General features: G+C 38.3%; 1 protein-coding gene and 1 long non-coding RNA gene across 6 annotated transcripts in view; both read left to right on the forward strand.

Moving 5' to 3' along the window:
* The window catches only part of LOC106941119 (heparan-alpha-glucosaminide N-acetyltransferase-like), a 29,961-nt gene extending 18,826 nt beyond the window's left edge, over nt 1-11,135 (forward strand). For 2 of the 5 annotated variants that reach the window (XM_015024057.1, XM_015024060.1), the window contains exons 7-13: nt 286-410; nt 950-1,073; nt 1,153-1,239; nt 2,907-2,984; nt 7,551-7,621; nt 9,816-9,943; nt 10,552-11,135. In XM_015024057.1, coding sequence (XP_014879543.1) covers nt 286-410; nt 950-1,073; nt 1,153-1,239; nt 2,907-2,984; nt 7,551-7,621; nt 9,816-9,943; nt 10,552-10,733 — 795 coding nt within the window. In that variant the 3' untranslated portion in view covers nt 10,734-11,135. Of the gene's footprint in view, nt 1-285; nt 411-949; nt 1,074-1,152; nt 1,240-2,906; nt 2,985-7,550; nt 7,622-7,732; nt 8,041-9,815; nt 9,944-10,551 lie in introns of those variants that run through there. The other 3 variants (XM_015024058.1, XM_015024059.1, XM_015024061.1) reach the window with 3 other exon arrangements.
* Nucleotides 11,136-12,484: 1,349 nt separating this feature from the next.
* Nucleotides 12,485-15,327, forward strand: LOC106941118 (uncharacterized). The gene is made up of 2 exons (XR_001423269.1): nt 12,485-13,036; nt 14,163-15,327. It is a non-coding gene; the product is annotated as an uncharacterized LOC106941118 (long non-coding RNA).
* Nucleotides 15,328-22,198: the final 6,871 nt, after the last annotated feature.

The following is a 22,198-nucleotide window of genomic DNA, read 5'->3' on the forward strand; positions in this document are numbered from 1 at the left end:
ATCCATTCATCCATCTGTTTATCCATTCATCCATCTGTTTATCCATTCATCCATCTGTTTATCCATTCATCCATCTGTTTATTCATCCATCCATCTGTTTATCCATCCATCCATCCATCTGTTTATCCATCCATCCATCCATCTGTTTATCCATCCGTCTGTTTATCCATCCATCCGTTTATCCATCCATCCATCCATCCATCCGTTTATCCATCCATCCATCCATCCATCCATCCATCCATCCATCCATCCATCCATCCATCCGTTTTATGAATCGTTTCCTCTGCTCCCCAGTGGCGGAGTGCTGCCCAGGACGTCCTCCTGTTCTGGCCTCAGTGGCTGATTATCATCCTGCTGGAGACGTTATGGCTGTGCGTCACCTTCCTCCTGCCGGTACCCGGCTGCCCGGCGTGAGTCCAAACGAGGCCGCCCGCCTGCTCATTAACTCGCTGTGCATATTCATGCCACAACAACAGCTTTCCTCACCACCTCCACGTCGAGAGTCTGCATTCGGGTCTGTTTGGCGTTAGTCCGCCTGCAGCTGCCGGTGTTTGGACCCACAGTGATTTATGGGCCTGCGGTGGACCCTTCAGAGGGTATAATCATCCAATCTCAGTCTGGTCGTGTGGAACCAGAGACGAAGAGGCAGAGGATCCATCTTCCTCGCTCTGGCTCTTCTGCCTCTTGTCTTTTCTTCCTCCATCTTTGTGACTTTGAATGGTTAAAAGTTTAAAAATGTTACATTGTAACAATTTTTTTAGATATTATGTGAGTGTTTTTACCAACAACCAGCATGTTGTGTTTATTAAAGGGGCGTTATGATGGGATATTGACTTTTTTTTAGTTTTACATCATGATTGGATGGAGGTTGGACGGAGGTGGAGGAACTTAAATCTGTGTTTGACAGCGTAAAGCATCAACTCTGAAGCGGTTTCATTGCTGCCTCTAGAGGATATCTGGGAGCCGGCGGGATCGGCGATGACGGTCTTTACCCAAACTGCACTGGGGGGGCAGCAGGTCACATCGACCGATGGATGTTTGGTGACAACATGTACAGATACCCCACTTGGAAAGTAGGAACATTTATCTTATTATAATCATATAACATGATTCTCACTGAACTTACTTGTTGTTTTTGTTTGTATTTTGTAGGAAATGTATCTCACTGCGCTGCCCTTCGACCCAGAAGGGATTCTGGGAACCATCAACTCCATTGTGATGGGATTTCTGGGGATGCAGGTAAACCGGATCGCCTGTTTCTCCTCATTTTATGGTTCCTAACTTGCCTTTGGCCTCATAAAATGCTTAGTGCTGCCTCATTATGGATTTATCTGTTTAGCTCTTAAATATGTATTAAATGTCATTTTATAGAAAGTACAAAACAATCCTGCACTGACCAAAGCGTCGACCTCACCACTCTATAAAAAACTTAAACAAGTTGGAAAACAAGTTTCCAAATTAGAGGCCAGAAAAGTTTAATCTAAAACGAGCCACTAGAAAACGGTGCTTAAAAATATAATGGATAAGAGAGCAGAAAGAAGGATGCAGGAAAGGATGAGTAGCACTCAAAACTGACTGGGAATTATGTGTTTTTCCACAATTCTGACTGAAATCTCAGAATTCAGTTTTTTCACAGTTTTGACTTTAATCTCAGAATAATTATTTTTTGTCTCAAAATTTTGATTTTTCTCAAATTTTTTGTTTTCATTTCATAATCCTGACTTTAGTTTTAGAATTCTGATGTTTTTTCTCAAATTTCTGATTTTAATCTGAGAACTGACTTAAATTTCCTGAGGAAAAATGCAGTTTATTTTTTCTGTGGCTCTGTAACAACTGAATCTGGGTGTAAATGTACATGTGGAGGTTTTTCCAACTTATCCACCCAACAGCATCAACTATAACCACAGTTCCTACTTTATTCTGGAGAAATGCATAAATGTAACATTTTCTATTATTAATGTGTAACTACAAAACATGACAGGGACGCTGGCCCTTTAATAAATGTAAAATATATTCCCATGAGACGACAGCTGTTCCCCTTCACCGACACAAATCCATGCGGCTTGGAGAAGAGAAAGCTTTTGGTCGTTAGCGTCACTTATAACCATTTGGTCTGTGGGAAGCCGCCACCCTGACGCAGCCGCATCGCTGAATCCCCAGGAGGCGTTTCGGCTTTGAGCCCCTCAGTCAGCGAGGAACGGACGACACGCCAGGTGTCCGCTGCCCTCGTCCCTGTGTTTGTGCACTAATGCTTCCAGCTGAGGCCCATTCATCACCACCAAATTAATCAGATGACTTACACGTCACATCTGGCTGCACCGCCACATCAGGCGCCGCATCCCAGGACTATTTGGTTACTCAAGGCCAGAGGCGGCAGAGTACCCGAAAATATTACTCAAGAGTAAAAGAGTAAAAAGTCTGCTGAAGTACTGAGTACCTGACCAAATTATCGGTCATTTAATATTTAAACATTACATCATCAGATGAACCAAAATATAAAGTGGAAATTTTGGTGTTTTATGGAAGAAAATGACAATAATTCATATAACTAACAAAAAAATAACAAAATCAAGAAAACAAATGTTTCCAAATCCGTTTCTTTCAATTAAAAACTTGTGAAACTTTAATAAAAGTTAAAGTTAGAATTTTTTTGGCTAAAAAAATTCACCATGTTTGTTTTTCATTCAATGGGTTGAAAATCCAGAAATTTTACTCAAGTGAGAGTCGAGATACTTTCTAATAAAATTACTTAAAGTAAAAAGTATTTTTTTCTTAAGTAAATGTAATTAACTGTTAACTAGTTGCTGCCTGGCTCTGCTCAGATGGACGCAGCGTTTGGTGGAGTTCATGTTGGTTTTTGTTAACTGGATGTTTATGTTGATTTCTTCCCTTTTTTCTCCCAACAGGCTGGAAAGATTATCGTTTTCTACAAGGGAAAGAACATCCACATTCTGTGTCGATACCTGGTGTGGGCCGTCATCCTGGTACGTTGCACCACTGCTCTGAATAAATGACCACAGTTACTAGAATCAAGAAACTCATCCTTACATCATGAGACTTTTATCAGCTGTTTTAGGCCTCTTGTCACTTTAAATTCACTAAGTTGCTACTGGGCTCCAACTCAACATTTACACTCACACGTTAACATGTTTGAAAAGCAGAAGTGGAGCCTCCTGCACAACCAACAAGAATGCAGGAAGTTGGTTCTGGATGTTAAGTCAACAACAAAGCATTTGTTTTTTTCCAGCAGCCATTGTACAGCGCATACAGTAATGAAACCAGCTGACCCAACATGCTGAAACTCAGCTTGGGTTGCTAGGTAACCCAAGCTGAGGTTGAGTTACCTAGCAACCCAACTTCACACTCCACAGTGGCTGTGGAGTGTGAAGTTATAACCAGGAGGTTTTTGAAATGGCCCATTTTCCAGACACCAAAAAACATGAACTTACTGGCAAAAAAAATGGCTGGACAGTTTTTATTAAGTGCTTGTTCTGTTTTTAAAAGCAGCAGAAACCCAAACGGAAGTACAAACATTTACAACAAATGAATTTTGCGTAACAGGTCCCTTGTCCAGACAGAAGCTGCGTTTTTATCACAAATGTACGCAAAACTTTGTTGATATTCCACTAATGCCAAAAAAACACAATTTCACAATTGCATTGTGTCCATTAAATACGAAATCACACATGAATAAGTTTGTTCACGCGATAAGTCATTAAAAAACATCGTCCTCCAAACACTTCCTGTCTGTCTTCTTTGTCATTTCTGCCAGTAGTAACATCCTGTTGTTGACCATATGACTCATGTGACAAGTTTTGAAAAATATGCCAATTTCAATAGAACCCAAAAACTTTGGTTAGTGCCAAACTTTTTATCGAAAATATTTTTTTTGTTTTCTATTTTTTTTTTTTTTTTCAAAATCTCTGGGTTGTAATTAAAACTTGCACAGTTATATGGTCAATGGATTCGCAGCCAATGAGAAAGTTGTCTATTTTTATAAGCTCAGTAGGTAAATATCTGCTTTCAGCCATTTTTATTATTTCTGATATTCTGGATGGAGTTTGAGGAATACTTCAGGTTTTCCCTGCATTCCTCACAAAGATCCTGGCTTATTAATGCTGGGTTGTTTTACTGCGCCTGTCAGGTAAACTGTGCAACGTGTTTCCCAGTCGCTTGGCGATTAGTCAGAGCCATTCATTAGCAGGACTTAGCAGAGGACATGTGTGTGATCTCATCACATGTGTGGCTGTGTTTTCTGGAAGACATGAGTATCCCTCGCCTCGGGGGGGGCACACCCTCCGCCTCACATGTGGTTTTAGATTAGAAGAGCCCTGCGTATTGTTTATAGCCTCCTGCAGTGATGTAGTCAAAGTACCAGAAACAGAGCCGACATGTGGAGGTTCTGGAAAAGAAATAAACTCTTTACTGGTTAAATTTGGGGTCATATGCGGAATCCTCTGAAGCGTCACGGTGTTTCTGGGTGGTCTCAGAGCGAAAAAGGACCAAGCTGCCATCAGAAACGGCGTCCCTCAGGGAGACGACAACCGATACATGAGATGGTTTGTTCTGTAGCAGGGTGCTAAGGAGCGTGCAGAACCGTTGCTGGCGTGAATATTTATGTCCAGAGCCGAGGTTCGTTTGTTAAAACGGGGTCAGCAGGAGTCCGCTCCGACTTCCTGAGCCGCCGGTTCCCCCGACCTGCAGCGATGACGGAGAAGAAGGAGCTGCAGGCGCTGCCGTCATCGCCAGGCCTTTGAAATCCAGCCGCGCAGCAGAAAAACAGGGATAACCTCAGATTAGCTGACTTACAGTCATGGGAAAATATTTCCTAGACTGGGATAGAGAGAAAAAACTAAGTACATCACATGAGGGAAGTTAGTCTGGATTTACTGGACCAGGACTGAAACGATTAATCGGATTAATCATGATTAATCATGATTAATCAATTATTGACGTAACTGTCAAGTACTTTAGTAATCAGTTAATTGTTAATTGGAGTATGCAGACTCAAAAACGGGTCATTTAGAGCAGTAATTAGACCAAAACTGTACAAAACGTATATAAATTTTGTATATAACATAAAAACGTTAGTCTGTAAATATGTTCTACCAGAACTCCTCCAGTTTTAGCTTCTCCTGGTTTAAATTGTGTAAAATATTGATGCTAAGTTCAGCAAAGAGAGCAGAGCTTTTCACGTTGATGTTAAAAGTATAAAAACTCAAACTAATGATCAAGCGTAAACTAAAGAAAAGCTGTTATTTCATATTTTGTTATTTAAACACTGAATTGAATTGTTTGCATATTTTATTGTATTTTTGATATAAAGGCTTAAGTAGTTAAATGAAGAATGTGCAAATGTTTCAATACAATTAACCGATTAATCGTTAGAATAATCGATTAATCAAGTAATCGTTAGTAGACGAGAGAGAATCGTCTCCCTGAGACGCAGCATTTAGAGGCGGGTATAGATGATTATTAATTATTAAATGATAAATGTCCTTCATTATGTCTCCTTGCCTTGAATATTATTGACTGTCGTTGTGCCGTGAGCTGCTGGAGGCAGATGAAATAAATTAGATCCATTTCCCCAGAGGCACAGAGTGATAAAGTAACATAATGAAAATAATAAACAGTAGACCGTTTTGTTCCACTGAGTGTGAGGTAAACTACAGTGAACAGGTTATTTATGATTAAAGCACACTGGGAATAAGTGCACAAACTCAAAATCACGGTTAAAAAATGATTTGTGAAAACTGCAGCGCAGAGATGGAAATGCAGACCAAGATCTCTGGTGGATTTCTGGTTAAAGTGGGTAGAAAATCCAGAAATTTAAGAGTAGAAATACTTCATGATAAACTTACTCAGGTAAAAGTAAAGAGTACAGCATAGTAAAAGTATTTTTTTCTCCTTTTAATAAGACTTGAACTGCAAAAGCACCTATTTTATTAAAAAATAAACAACTCAATGCCTTAAAATTCAGAGGAAACACAAATTACAAAGTAAATCCTCATCACTTCCTGTCTTTGTCTGTTTACTTTTATATGTGACTTGTGAAGCGTTTTGGATGCAGAGATGCCGGTTAGCTGGATATCCATCATGCGTATGGATGACAGAATCGATGGAGTGGAAATAGCTGAGCTGGGTCGAGTCTCCAGGCTGCAGGATGTGGGATGCAGCCGCTATGTGGGCCAATCGCTCAATTTCAATCTCACACTTCTGAGGCCTGATCGTTGAACTTTAATTAACTGGGCCTGCTGTTTGCTATGAGGAAGACGCGCGGCTGCATCTTTTCTGCCGCAGAGTTTAAAAACTGCGGGCGGAGACGCAGCCGGGCGTTTTAACGCGTCGGAGGAGCGGCTCTGCTGTTGAGGTCTGGTAATGTTCAGAACCCAAACGTCTGGAGAAAACGGCTTCCGGGCCGCCGACACCGACCAGAACCGCGTCAGGGAGGTCAATAAGAAGAGCGGGCCGATCACTAAAGCTAATTGGTTTTGGTTGGAACAGGAATAAAAATAGATCAGAAGCAAAGCAGCGCTGCGGTGTTTTAGGAAACGATCACATCCCAGTTTTACTCATTTTGCTTTTAAAGTTGTTTATGCAACAAATTGGAAGGAAAAAGTAATTCTGTAGTAACTGTGGTGTGTATTCATATTCAGCCCCCCTGAGTTGAAGCTTTTTTAAATGTCCAATAGCCGGGGCGTCCAGCATGAGGCCCGGGCGCCATTTCTGATCAGCAGCGCGTTGAAGAGTTATTATCAAAAAGTTTTCTGGTTAAAAAATGACAGTCCAAGCTTTGGCTGAAGTGGCACGTTTAACAATCCTACAGTTCCTACAGAACAGAGAAAACTAAAGAAAACACTTTGTTGTGTTTATTTATTATTAAAATGGAGGAGAAGACAGTTTACCTTGTTAAAAATAAAAGTAATGAGCTAATTAGACTGTAAGACTCTGTAAGGCTCTGCTTCACGCTGCTGCTGCTGCTGATCCTTTCAATCATCTCAGAAGATTTGCACTTGACTCATCCTGCGTTACAACAAGCGACGAGACGGAGCTGGACTTGTGTTGATTTTGTTTGAATTTTGTGGATTTGTGAAAAACTGGAAGGACTTATTGATGTATGTTGGAGTCTAGAGGGCCACATGAAAAGCCACGGCGGGCCAGATTTGGCCCCCGGGCCTTGAGTTTGACGTGTTTTAAAGCATGACTTGTATTAAAATTGGCTAAATAAAAGTTGATTATATAAAACAATTGGCATTTTAGATACTACAGTGTTTCTAAGACGCATCAGAGAGCCATTTTCTACCTTATTTTAACCAACTTAATGCGTTGCGCTTCCTGGTGATATCTGGACCGAGTCGGAGCCGTTCGCCCTGCTTTGGCCTGACTGTCGTTTGGTTTGTTAGGATTTGTGTGTTGGGTCAAACTGGCGCTCGTTGATAATCGGTTAATTTGCCGGGCGCGTTTTCTGCCGCCGCACGTTCTCAGCAGCCCGACACATGTTGCTTTATCGCCCCGCATCGATTTGAAATCTGTTTCATTTCCACCCTCAGGGAATCTCCGCAGCCATCCTCTCTAAGTGCACGCGAGACGGAGGATTTATACCTGTCAATAAAAACCTTTGGTAAGTGCTTCCTGACCCGCTAAATTCAGCCACTTCTCCTCACAAAGAAAACGGGAGGATGTGCACAAATCACAGCTGATAAAACACGAGTTTACTTCCCTCCACCAGCAGCTACGACTGTAAATAATCACCCTGGACGTTGGGAGTGTGAAGTGGAAGGAGAGGTTGAACTGGAGTCCCGCGTCTTCTGCTGGATTATTTCAGCTCTTTAGTGATGGAAAGGATTAAAAATGACATATTATGTTTCCTTGACCAGGTTGGGACACGTTTATAGGTGGTACAAACCGTTTTCATTATGCTGTTTTCACAGAATCATTATTAGATGTTGAGATTTTAATTTGATCAGTTCTGTCTGTTTTGAGCTGATTTCAGAAAAACCTGTTTATAACATCAGTTTATTAGGGCCAAGGTAAAAAAAATAAAAATATCATAATAATAAATGTTAGGAGAATTAAGTCCAAATATGGGAATAGTTTTACGAGAATAGAATTGAAATAGAGAGAGAATAAAATAAACATTATGACTTTATTTACAATTTAATTAAATTTCTTTATTTGTACACTTTTTCTTAGTGTGACTCTAATACTCCATTGCAGTTTTGGGGCTAAATAAGCTGCTTCTGGCCACTTCCCCAAACTCAGTGTTACGACTCGTACGTGAAAATGGCTGTAAACAGACACGCAACTATACAACTGTACATCTTTGAAAAGCAGAAGTGGAGCCTCCTGCACAACCAACAAGAATGCATTTGTTATTACCATCCAATAACTTTTGTAATTGTAAGTCAATTACAAAACTTACCATCCAGTTTTGTTGTTGTTTCCAGCAGCCGTTACACTGCAAAAACACAAAATATTACTAAGTAGCTTTGGTCGAGTTTCTATTGCAAATATCGATAACACTTTGACGGGGTGTGAATAAGACTGACATGACGCTTGTCATGAACATCATTAAGTCTTCATGAATATTTATGACTGTTGTCATAAAGTGTCATTCTGTAAATCATGAGATTTTTAATACAAAGTTGACATTATTCAAAATGTCTTTGTTATGACAACTCGTCATTAACCAAGAATCATCATATGTCATAAAAATGTCATAATAGTAGTCATAATAATGTCATTAAAATATGTTTAATGTTAAGGGCTAACGTTACAGTAATGGAGTTTAATAACTTTAGCTAACATTAACTTACAGCAAGGTAGGATTGGCTTGAATTACCCATAGCCAGCATTACAAAGAAAGAGAACATAGTCAATGTTATTTTCTCAAAGAAAATGTAAAGTTAATAAGACACATACCTCAAGGTGTCAAACTTCAGCTTCTTTTTAAACAGGAAGTCTGGCCGTTATAACTTGTATTAGGTTGGCCCCTATGGGCCCCACAAGTTCCGTTTGGGTTGCTAGGTAACGGGGCTGGGGTTGCTAGGTAACGGGGCTGGGGTTGCTAGGTAACGGGGCTGAGTTTATGGAATGTGAGTTAATATTGGAGAATTTTTTTGAAACACCTCATTTTCCAGACACTCAAAAAACATGAACTCACTTCCAGAAAACGACTGGGTGTTTGTTTGTTTGTTTGTTTTCTTTTCTTTTAGTGTTTAGGTTGTTTTTTAGAAGCAGTAAAAACCCAAACGGATGTAGAAAAACATGAATTTTGCTTTCAGGCTCCTAAACCCGATGAATGTTCCTGTCATGAGAAACGGCAGCGTTCGTTGCTGCGGATGTATCCGCCTGCAACACGCCGCGCTCCGGCCCCGCCCCTGAATCATTTTAATGTTTTGCTGCAGGAAGAACGCCATTACATCTGTGATGTGTAAGCAAATTTCTGGTGATCTTCCTCAGGGGACGCTGCTCATCCCTTGCTATTACTGCACCTGCCCAGCTTTTATAGGCAGTTCATCAGGGGCGGCTTATTGAGCTGTTGAGTCTCTGCCTGGATGTCTAGAGGTAATTAACTCCTGGCTAAGAGTCCTTTTTGGCCCAACTTCAGCCGGGATAAAAGATAAATAAATAAGACGGCTCGCTGCAGAGAGGCTCGTTCGGACAGCCGTTTTACTGTAGAGGGTATTTCATCAAACATTCTTGCACTTAGAGACAGACAGAAACATGGCAGGCTGGCGCAGGTCCACAGGTTCCTGCCAGCTGACGCTTCGGGCCGATCCGATGATCTGTTCGGTCCGGTTCACACCCAGCAGCTCGTATCTCTGCAGGTCGCTGTCCTACGTCACGGCCATGGGGTGTTTCTCCTTCCTGCTGCTGGGAGCCATGTTCTTCATCATTGACGTGAATGGCTGGTGGCGAGGGCAGCCGTTCCTGTACCCAGGTACTACGCACTAATCAGCAACAACTCAGTTCATGTGATCTGTTCCTTTTTTATAATTTTTCTCTTTTTTCATTTTTTCTTCTATTTTCTTACAAATATTTCATCCATCCTTTTTCACTTCGTCCCATTTTTTATTATTATTTCTTAATCTTCCTTTTTCCCATTTTCCTTTTTTTGCTTTTCCATTTTTCTTCCATTTTTTTTAGGAATTTATTTTTCCCCTTTTTTTCATTATTATATCAAATATTTAATTTTATCCATTTATAGACACGTGTGCCTCTTTAATATCTGAAATATCATTAAAAAATTAATTTATTCTGGGATTCAGTTTAAAAACTTTGAAATTCAAATATATAAATTCAACATAGTTGTATATTTCAGGTATTAATTTTAGCGATTGCAGCTAACAGCTTGTGAAAAACCAAAATCAGTTTCTCAGAAATTAACATTTTTCATCCAACTGATGAAAAAAAAAGACAATTAATTCAACTTGAGCTAATTATCTGATTATTAGTTTATCATATAATGAACCGTCTGAGGTTTCTGCAGCAGAAACCTCAGACGTTCTGAGTAAACTACTGAAAATGCTTCTGTTTGGATGTAAACAGGGATGAACTCCATCTTTGTGTACGTTGGCCACTCGCTGCTCGGCTTCTACTTCCCCTTCAGCTGGGAGATTGGTTTCCAGCAGAGCCACTGGGAGTTGCTGCTGCAGAACCTGTGGGGAAGCGGGCTTTGGGTTCTCATCGCCTTCCTCCTCTTCAAGAAGAAGTTTTTCCTCAAAATATAACATTCCCAATCAAATCCTGCAGAAACTCTAACCCACAAGCCTTAAAAGATGTTAAATAATCTGTTTTTTGGTGCTTTGAGTGGCACCTTGATGTCTCTGGGTTTCCATAGCAACCGCAGACAGCATCTACGCGTCAGACTGTAGTTTGGCCTAGAAGTGCTGTCACCCTTCAGATGTAAATATGTAATCTCTACTGGAAATGTCTTGAGTTTAAAAGATTAAGTTAAATTTGGACTGAATGTTTTGACAGCAAAAAAGTTTGTAGTTTGGAAAAATCATAGGATGAAAATTTAACTAATAGTTTGTTTCACTCTTTTTTTTTTTATCAAAGTCAAAATGTTTTGTTTTTCTTCCCCTACTTGTTTCAAGATTTGGGATTGGTTGGATGAGTAAAAAAAAAAACAGTTGAAGATTTGTAAAATTAGGCTGGGTTGACACAAGCTCTGCACAAAATGGAATTACAGAAATAAATTTACTGAATAGAATCACAACAATTTAGAAATAAATGTTTTGCGATAAAAACGTTTCTGTGGTAGGATAAGGTGTATCTTTTTGGCCATTTCAGCTTTAGTATATTTACAAAACTGTGATGAAAGCAGGATTTTTGCATCTCAATACAGGATGTTACTACTGGCAGAAATGACGAAGACGACCAACAGAAAGTGGTTGATGATGTCGGATGATGGCGTGCCGTGATTTTTAATGACTTATCCCCTAAACAAACTGATTCAAGTGTGATTTTAATTGTTTCTTATTTAATGGAAACACAACATTAGCAAAACATCTACAAAGTTTTGTGCATATTTGTAATGGAAATGTAGCCACTGTTTTCTTGTCTGCAACGATTAATGGAAGCTGCTTTTCCATTAACCATAAAATTGCACAAATGTGTTTCACAGAGTGATAAAGTTTGTCAAATAAATTGAATTTTTCAAAGATATTCAAATTTATTGAATGACTGTATGTAACTGGTGTCATGAATCTCTCATTTTAAAAGGTTAATGAAATGTATATTGTCTCTGTGTAAATAAATTAACATTATAAAACATATGGCTGAAATGGTTCACCACTACAGGGCGCCGTTTGTAAAGTTACACTGTAAAAAATTAACAGTTTTTTTTTTAACCTGTCTGATAAAAACATGAGTTCATTTTTTCAGTCATAATTTCAACACATCATTCCTACACTTATAAATGTCAGAGTCCAAACTAAATATTTAATTCACACTCTAAATATTTAGTTTGTAAACCAAATATTTAGCATGTGATTTAAATATTTAGTTGACAAATTAAATATCTAGTTTGTGAATTAAATATTTAGTCTCAAAGCTAAATATTTAACTTTCAATGGTTTAAGAACTAAATATTTAGTTCATAAGCTAAATGTATAGCTTCAAGTTAAATATTTAGTTTGGAATTCTGACATTTCCAATATTTTGTCAATTTAGTTGACAAATATTTAGTTTGGAAGCTAAATATTTCATTCAACAGCTAAATAGTTATTTTACAAAAAAATAAATATTTAACCATAAAGGTAAATATTTAGATTCCAGACTAAATATTTAGTATTCAATTTAAATATTTAGTTCATAAACTAATTATTTAGTGTTAAAGTTAAATATTTAGTTTAGAATTGTAACATTTGTAAATGTAGGAAAAATTTGTTCAAATTAAGACTTTAAAAAATGAACACCCACATGATTTTTATTTTTTGTCTGACAGGCTAAAAAAACTAAAATATTTGCTGTTGATTATTTTTCTGTGTAACTTTACAAACGGAACTCTACCAATTTGTGAGAAAAAAAATCACAGAAAAGCCTGGTTTATTTCACCACAGATGGTCATTTCCTTACAAATTAAAGGTTGCATTTTTCTAATTTTGTCATTGTGAGAACACCCTGCTTGCAATAAAAGTTATTCCTCTTTCTGTTGGCTAAAATAAAAGGAAATCCCTAAACTTGAAAGCCACAACGCCGCGGTCTGGAAAAGGTTATGAAGTGTTCATTTATTATCATCATTAAACCTCCGGTCGGTCTCTAAACAACATGTCGGCTCCTCTCGGTTTGCGCATAAAACAAGACTGATTAGATCAGATCCACTGATGTGGTACTTAACAAATTAGGCCAAGTGATTCCGCCACACTCCAGGCCGGCCATTACGAGCCGGTTGCCATGGACACGCCTCCTGTTATTGTGTGCAGCCGTGTGCGTGCGCGAGCCATCTGCCGGTACTTTAATAGGGGTCAAGATGCACCGCTAGCTGAAGAGAGGAGTGTTGCTAATGGGACTGACACCTCTGCACTCGGTCTGTTAGCAGATTTAGGAAATTACACTGATTCGTTTCATCAAGGCGAGGCCCCATCGAAGCCGGGGCTTTAAAATGTCGGACAATTACATGGATTTTACAACATGAAGCTGCTAATTAAATTACGGCTTCGTTTTTCTGAGTCGGTTTTCAGGATGAATGGACGCTGAGGTGATTTATTTGAGGCGTGTCTCTCAGCGTGAGGTCAGGTGTTCATGTCCGCCTTGTTAATTAATAGACCTTTTCACAGTGACGTCAGACAATGGCCGCCATAACTCAAAACTGGGTATCTTTACTTCCAGTGTGATTTTGCCTTGGGAACTAAGCTGAAAAATTCCCGCATTCTCATAATCTTAAGGATATAATAAAAGGTAAGTTTAATAATAACAGCATTTAAGTGTTAGATAGCTGTTATTAATCATTGTAAATTCACCATTCTCTAACTGTGTATAAAATAAACAGCCTCCAATCGAAGAGTAAACCACCTAGCAGCAGCTTTAGCCACATTTAGGAAAAAATATACTCTGTCAGCGCTGTAACGTTTAGAGGTTCACTTTCTGTGTTTTATAAAACAGTGTTTACGTGCTAGATAACCGTTATAAGTCATTGTCAATTTACCATTCTCCAACTGTATTCAAAGGAACCAGCCTCCGATCATGAGTAAACCAGCTAGCAGCAAATTTAGCCACAGTTAGGAAACATATACACTAAGATATTAACTTGATTTTGTTTGTACGCTATTTAGCTTGCTAGCTAATTTGTTTGTAAGCTAATTGTTTAATTTGTAAGCTAAATATGTTTAGCTTACTAGCCAAATATTTAGCTTACAACTTAAACATTTAGCTTTAAACAAATTATTTAATTAGCAAGCTAAGGCAAAATATTAGCTTATACTAAATATTTAGCTCCAAGTTAAATATTTAGTTTATAAACTAACTTAAGTGTGTAGCGAAATATTTAGCTCGCTAGCTAAATATTTAGTTTGTAAAATCAGCAGTATAGTTTGTGAACTGCATTTTTAGCTTGCTAATGAAATTTATAGTTTGAAACTGTGACATTTATCAATGAATGAATGATGTAATAGAAATATTGCTCTGAAAAACTAACTCTTTTTCTCTGTTGACAGGCTAAATAACTCAAATTACTGCAGTGCATTTTTGGCTGTGTAGCATCACAGAGGCAGCTCTTATCCAACCTGCCCAGGCGGTTTGTCTTCAAAGCAGAAGTTGCTCTTTGGGTCCCAATAGGTGTGTCCTGCTTTCTTGAACAAGACCCAAGTCCATAATAGCTTTTCCAAGCGACTGTGCCAGTAATGGAAACGAAACGCTGATTCTTAAGAAATGAAAATCAATAGACTCACCTCAGTTTATTGGCACATTTGCATGTGATAATAAAGCTTAGCATTAAATAGAAACATGAATTCAAGGTGATATAAAACATCAGCAGCATCATGAGGAGAATTCACAGCTGTGACAGATGTTATTTTCTGATTTCAGGTTGAATTTCTGCTGAACTTAAACACAAAGAAACATCAATAAAACAGACACAATGTGGTCACTCATGCCATGTTCGCACCAATACGCTGCTATTGATCCGCAGGGCGCCTGCGTCTCAACATGGCTGCGATCTATCAGATATGGAAACTTTATCTCATCTTCAATGAGCTCCTGCTGCTGCTAATGTCACATTAAGATGCCCAAACTCTCCCTCGGTACAGAAGGAAATGATCATAAGATAGGATTAGATTTAGATCCACACAGTCTAATTAAAGCTAAATACTTTTTTGATACCAAACGGAAATTAAACAAATCTGTAATAGGGGTGGACAATATGGAATTAAAGTTTTATTATATTTTAATTCCCACAAATTTGAACCGGAAGTGATCTGCGCCATTTTATCAAAGTATAGATGAACAATGACTTCAAGACCATCAAAAAGAAAGTATATTGACAATCTTGACCAACGTACAAGATATATATTTATCAACAAAATGGCTGCTGTTGGGATCGACCCGTATGAGACAGATAAGAGTGAAAGAAGAATGACAAGGTGGAGGAGCCTGAAATCCACGTACGGATACTATCAGTGCTTCAACAGATTTATAAAGGACGGACGAACTCCCCGTGTGAATAACGAGGTTCTGGTGACTGGAAGAACATAGAAACACATAGGCAACATGTCCGTCTTAGCTAACTAGCAAAATTAGCTTAGCAGTAATTATCACCTGTATTTATCGTAGTATTACATGGGGGAGAGTAGAGCACTCAATAAAGAATTACATTTACATAACACATACAATGTGTCCATACATGTACACATATACATACGTTCACATACCTGTACACAAATAAACCCACCAATTATACAATTTAGTTCAATTAAATGTTGTAACTCATATTAATTTAAATTCTTCAAAGAGTTATTGTAGCTGGTGGTAGGACAGACTCTCCTGTAGTGGTGTGTGTTACAGTGAATCTGAAGCAGCCTCTGACTGAAGACACTCCGTTTTCCCAAGACGTTCTCAAGAAGACGACAGTCATGGTTGGAATTATTAATTGGAATTCATCATAACAGAAGTGGAGCCTCTGACACAACCAGCAAAAACCCAGCAAGTGGTTTCTGAATGGTAAGTTAACAACAAAACACTCGTCTTTTCCAGCAGCCATTATACAGCGCATAGAGAGGTAAAACCAGCTGACCAAATGTGCTGGAACTCAGCCCTGGTTGCTAGGTAACGGGCGGAATTCTGCTGGGGTTGCTAGGTAACGGGTAATCCCTGCTGATTCGTGATGTTACATTTCAAAGGTTTTTCAAATGGCTCATTTTCCAGACAATAAAAAACATTAACTTCATTCCAAAAACACAGTGGGTGTCTTTTTTTTTTTTCTTTTTTTTTTAGCACTTGGATTGTTTTTAGAAGCAGTTGAGACCCAAGTTGAAGTACAAAAATGTGCAAAAGGTGAATTTTGCACAACACATCAGCTTCAGGCACAACCCTGTGGTGGTAAATTGAATAATGGTTATAATTTGACAAAAATAAAAAAGGCTATAAGCTAGAAAAGTGTGAAAAGTTCTCATATCAGATCCAGATGACTGGAAGTGAAGAAAACATTCATTCATAATGTTGCTACATTCAGAGTATCCTGCTTTCAGCCTTAAAAACTGACAGAGTGAATGTTTTTAATTTTTCTGTCCTGCCATCGCCTCTGCAGCAGCCTCACTGTGTTTGACAGTTGAAGTGGAAGGCCACTGGCCTGTGAGGGACTCGGTTCATCACGGCCCCAGGCTGCAGCATCCAGCCGCACAACAACAGGGATCCACCACGCTGTAAACACCGCCTGCAGCTTGGACGCATCTGTGAGGGCCAAACCGGGGTCCCACAGGGCTGCTGCAGGGACGCACTGCAAAACAACTAAATATTACCAAGCATTTTTGGGCTAGTTTCTATGGAAAACATCTTAATACACTGAAAGTAAGACAAAACTAACTTACAAGTAACTTTTCAGCAACATATAGGAACTTATTTCAAGTAAATAATTATTGATATTGGTGGAAACATAGTTGTTATAAGTGAAATACGAGATTTTCCTCATATAAGTTAAAATGTTTTGCTCTACTCGTAGTTTGTCACTTCTAGCTAGAACGTTTTCATCAACATTATTGACATGAAGCTCCCATATATTCCTGTAAAGTTACTTGTTAGTTTTGTGTTATTGTAAGTGTGCCAAGATATTTTCAGTAAATCCTACACCAAAAACACAGTTTTTGCAGTGCACACAGCCTGATGGATGGATGAATAACATGAATAACTGATAAATATATTTGACGTTGAGTTAATACGTCTATTTATTCAATAATTCAGCAGCAGAAATGTTTTTTGAGTTAAAAAATGTTGCAAATGTGATTGTCAAATAAAATGTGATTGATTTAAATAATTAATTACACACTCTAATCAAAACAAGTTCCTATGTCTTGCTTAAAAGTTGTTTACAAGTTAGTTTTGTGTTATTGTAAGTCTGCTAAGCTATTTCAGCTAAATCCTAACTAAACATGTTTAATGTTGAGCTATATGTCTATTTATTACATTATTTAGTAGCAAAACATGTTTTTGAGATAACATGTTGCTTATTTTGTCTATTTTTTGATTAAAATGCAATTGATTACAATTAATTAATTATACAACCTGCAATTAACCAGATTAAAAATTTAAATCAAGTCTCACCACTGTTGCAAATAAATAAGTCAATAAAATTGGGGTCTGTTTCGAGCTTGTGCCCCAGTCTCACTTTCAGTCTAGCATCGCCCCTGTCCCGGGCACAGATCTGCAAATTTTACACGAAATAAATGAGCAAATAAACAAAAACCGGAGCGGAAACTACTCGACAACCAACCTGAAACACATCTAGAAATAATTATAAATAATTTCCTCCCTGCTGAGCGTTAATGAGATAACTAACCTGCCGGTTAATTATTGCTCTTAAATTTCCTGTGGATGCTGCGCTACCTGCAGCGGAAGCAGCGGGGCAGTGAAGCAGTCAACCTCCTCCTCCTCTTCCTCATCCTCCTCTTCCTCCCCATCCAGGCAGCAGCAGCCAGTCTGCGGGACACCGAGGACTTCACCCAGCTTCCCCCCGGAGCGGAGGACGCACTCCGGTCGTTTTATCGCGACGATCTCCGCTCTGACTTGATTTCTTCTTCTTCTTCCCGATTGAAGGAAAGTTTTGGGATTCGTGTCTTCATCGGGAAACTTTCACCTATGGTTCGTGAATATGGAGCCAAGTTGTGGTTTCTCTCCGGGAAACGTCGCTGCGCTGCTGCTGCTGTTCGGAGGTAAGACGGAGTTTAATCTCAGTTTAATGTTAAAGCTGCAGGATGACGAGGAAAAAAGATGATTATAATGTTTATATGAAATGTAGCTGAAGGTGCTTGAAAATGAACAAAAACTATTAAATATCATGAGACTTTATGTTTAATTATCCAGGCTGAATAAATATATTATTCAGCAGAATAATAGATGTCAAAGATGAACTGATCAGGTTTTTCCTGGCCAATATCAATCTGATCATCTTCGAAGTCAAACCTGCCAATTTTGATTAATCACTATTTTCTTTTTTACCTGGAGGACATTGAGAAATCTCAGCTGTAGCTTTTCTTCCTGTTTTTGTGGTAATAATCTTCACCGTTTTCACAGTTAGAATAATCAGGATTAAATTAATAGATTACAAAAAGCATTAAAATGTACAACAAAAACTATTTTTCTGTTTTCTCCCACAAAATTTTATGCTATTTTATTGTAAAACAAATTGTGTACAACAGTGAGATGTTGTTTGCATTGAATCATTATGCAATATATTGTAAAATAAGTAAATAAACGTAAACTAAATAACATATGTAATTAAAAAAGCCTCAATTTGCAGTGATCTAATTAATCAGGAAATTAATTATTAAATAGATTATCCCAGTTTATGCATCAAAGCATATTTCTCTAATCTTTTTTTTTCTAAATGCACTTGGCTGATGCATTTGTAGTCATTTACAGACCAAACATGATGCATTTTATGGAAAAACTTGCAGACAGGGAAAAAAAAGTACATCTGAAAAGTCCGAATGCACTTTTCTTTTTTCCACAAAGCAAGTTGAACACGAAGCGCAGCGCAGAAATATGCCATTGTGCGTTGGTTGTTATGTGTGGCATGGCTGAGGAGTCAAATAAACATCATAATATCATAATCCCATTCACAATCCTGGAGCCCAACTGTACCAACACTGTCCCCTCATGCAGGCTAAATATAAACCTGCTTTTCTCTGCAAGCATGCAGAATGTGAAACTTGAGTAAAAACAGGCCAATATGTGCAACTCCTGGTTTTAAAATTTAACTAAAAGCAACTCCGGAGGTTTCTATCCCTGCTTTAATCAAGGATAAAACTTATTAGAAGCTGTAAGTGGTCATAAACAACACAGTAACGGTTGTAAACAAGTCTATTTCATGTCAGCAAATCCCTCAGGGCAGGGCAGGGCCGGCCCAAGGCAGAAGCGGCTGCTTGGGACCCCCACACCACCAGGGGGCTCCAAGAGCACCAAGCCACCATGATTGAAATATAGATATATCCTTAAAATAACATTAGATTATACAAACTATTGAGAAAAAAATTCCTTTTTTTTTTTTGCACAAATAATGTCATTTATTTCTGCTGCCTCTTTTGGGGAAATATATCAAACTTGTCAACTTGTTTACTGTGAATTTAGTGTTTATCAGCTGATGTTACTTTTAAAAAGCTAAAATAATATGACAAATACACTGCAAAACCCCAAACTTTTACCAAGTATTTTTGGTCTAGATTCTAGTGAAAATATCTTAGCACACTTGAAATAAAACAAAACTGACTCATAAGTAACTTTTCAGCAAAATATAGGAATAATCCATTAATATCAATGAAAAACTGCTTGTTCCGTTGGTTGATTATTTAATTTATAAAATGGGAAAACTGTTTTATTATAAGTGAAATAATCTGCCAGTGGAACTAGAATTATTTAATCAATATTAGGGAATTATTGACTTAAGCTCCTAAATCTTGCTGAAAAATTATTTGTAAGTTAGTTTCGTCTAACTTACAAGTAACTTATTTCAAGATATTTTCACTAGACACTAGACCAAAATTACTTGGTAAGATTTTGTGTTTTTGCAAAGTCTAAATATTTTTTTGTTTGCTGCTCCTGTAAGGTTAAACTCAACAGCCATAATAACACTGATATGATGTAACTAATTACAAAATGATGCTAGTGATAAACATAGAGGAGCACAGGAATAATGAAGCATCTGATGTTGATGCTAAAAGCAGGGAGGGAGCTAAAATAAAAATCTTCTTAGGGCCCCCAAAAGGCTTGGACCGGCCCTGTTTCCTCATGTTGACGGAGCAGTTATCGGCCCCCACAGCGCAGACCATCGGTCTGGTCTGGGTGTTTTTGCTGGTCAAGGCCGCTGGCTGTAATTAAATGGGCGCTGACATGTCGACCCCGGCCAAAGAGCGGCGCTCATCACCTGGCTGCCTGTTGCAACAAGGGGCCGGGCGGGCAGGTGTGCAGCAGCTGCTCCTATCTCTGGGTAAACACTGCCTGTTTGTCTTCTTTAAGCATAAAACATAAAAAATACAGCCTGTTATATGAGTACACACACAGCCCTGGACGTGAAGCACCCTCCACATGACACAACGGATTAATTTACAGCGTGTATTTCTCTTTGACTATTAGCTTAGTGCATTATTTGTACATTCAGACAATCAGATCTTCAGGTTAGTGATTATTTGGGTGTTTCCTGCTGAGGTAATAATCAAACAAAGGAAACTGAAAATCAGTGGCCAGAGGCTTTAAATATGAGCTTGTGCTGCAGAAGAACTGGATGCTTCTTGGATGCCTTTTGAATATTTTATTAGAGTAAAAACATTACAGTTCGGTTCATTTAAAAAAAAAAAATAAATACACTAAGAAATAAGTTTTATCAAAACTAGGAATGGACGTCATTGAAACATCGTTAATGTAAACGATTAATTAAGCGGCTATTTCCTTAAAAATACGTTTCTCTTGTATCTAAAGTTCCGATCGTCTTTCCATAACATAAAGGGATAAATGTTTATGTATTGCGGTCCTCTGGACTTGCCAAAGCGCCTCGCCTTCGTAGCACATCCGTAGCTTTTGTCTCAGAAGTTGAAGCTGCTTCGACATACATTTCAGCTGAATCACCGCCATAAAGTTTATAACTCAAGGAGTTTGTTGGAAGTTTATATTTCTAAACAGAACCGTATAAAGTGCATTTTTCATCCCAAACCGGACTCTGTTTGGACCATTCCTCTTTCCCGTTCTGGTTTGGCTCCGCCATCTTTGTTTATGTCTCCCCTTCAGAATGACGAGCGGCGCCCCCTGCTGGACGGAGGCCAAACTACAACTCTAAAAGAAGGTCTAAGAAGCCTTAATTAGTTAATCTGATGGAGCAAATTTTATTTTGATAAACCATTAATCGATTAATAAAGCCATTAATCATTCCTATTCAGAACTACTGATGCCACAATTTCAACAACTCTGAAAAAATATGCTTTCAATTAACTCACAGTTTAACTGTCTAAGTGCAGTTCCTGTATTGCAACCAATTTCCTATTTCATCAAAACAAACTGATTTAGTATCATTGCTTCAGCATAAGGGCCAGAATAGGGAGGAAAATCCCTGTCTAGAACCACCTATGACCCACAGTATTCACTAATACTTGAAACTGTTTCTAAAAACACTTATGACTGCCAAATTTAATAGTTAAAAATGCCAGTTAAACCTTTATATGCATTAATACACAGGGGAAACCATGTTTGTGATACTTGAGAAGCTAATATCTACAGTTTTTGATATCTCTTTTCTTGAATGTGCCAATTTGTATCTGATTAATCGATTAATTGTCAGAATAATTGACTACTGAAATAATTGGTAGCTGCAGCTCTAATTTAAACATTTGCCTACATTTTTCAATGCTTCTGCATTAAAAGATGAGTTTATTTTAAGGATTTTTTGTTTTAAGAATAAATCAGAGCAGCTTTCTCACTTCAGCTGCTCTTTGTGCATCCAAACCTGCTGTAAGAAAATTAACCGAACCCGTTAACATCTCGAAGCAGCGCATCGATCGGTTTATCTTCCCTGTGACCTTGCTGCTGCAGCTTTGGGCCGGCGTCGCTCTCTGACCTGTGAAACCAGAAACCTGCCCCTCCCCCACAGCCTCCTCAGCTGCTCCTCTTCCTCCCCAATTTGGAGAAATCATTTACATCAGCATCTTTTTGCTTCTGAGAAGGACCAGAACAATAAATCTCATTTGATACTTGCTGCTATTTGATTTAGCTCCTTATTGTATTATGTAATTCACTGAAGCTGGTGCTCTTGTGGTTCATGTGGACGGAGAATCAATGTCCCGCCTGCTGCCACTTTGTCTTCTTAGTATAATTAGAACATGAAAGAATTTAGACTTTAACATTAAACTGTAAAAAAGTTACATTTCCATATATTTTTATTGATTTTAAAGATGTTCAGCTGTTCTGCCTGAGCTTTATTTATATTTTAAAAAGAAGTAAATGAAGGAACAAAAAACACATTTTTGGCTCAGATATAGCTCTGTATTAGTTCTGAAAC

The sequence above is a fragment of the Poecilia latipinna genome, unplaced genomic scaffold (genome assembly GCF_001443285.1).
Source record: "Poecilia latipinna isolate Pla-1442-1.1 unplaced genomic scaffold, P_latipinna-1.0 Scaffold3503, whole genome shotgun sequence".
In the NCBI taxonomy this organism is placed as follows: domain Eukaryota; kingdom Metazoa; phylum Chordata; class Actinopteri; order Cyprinodontiformes; family Poeciliidae; genus Poecilia; species Poecilia latipinna.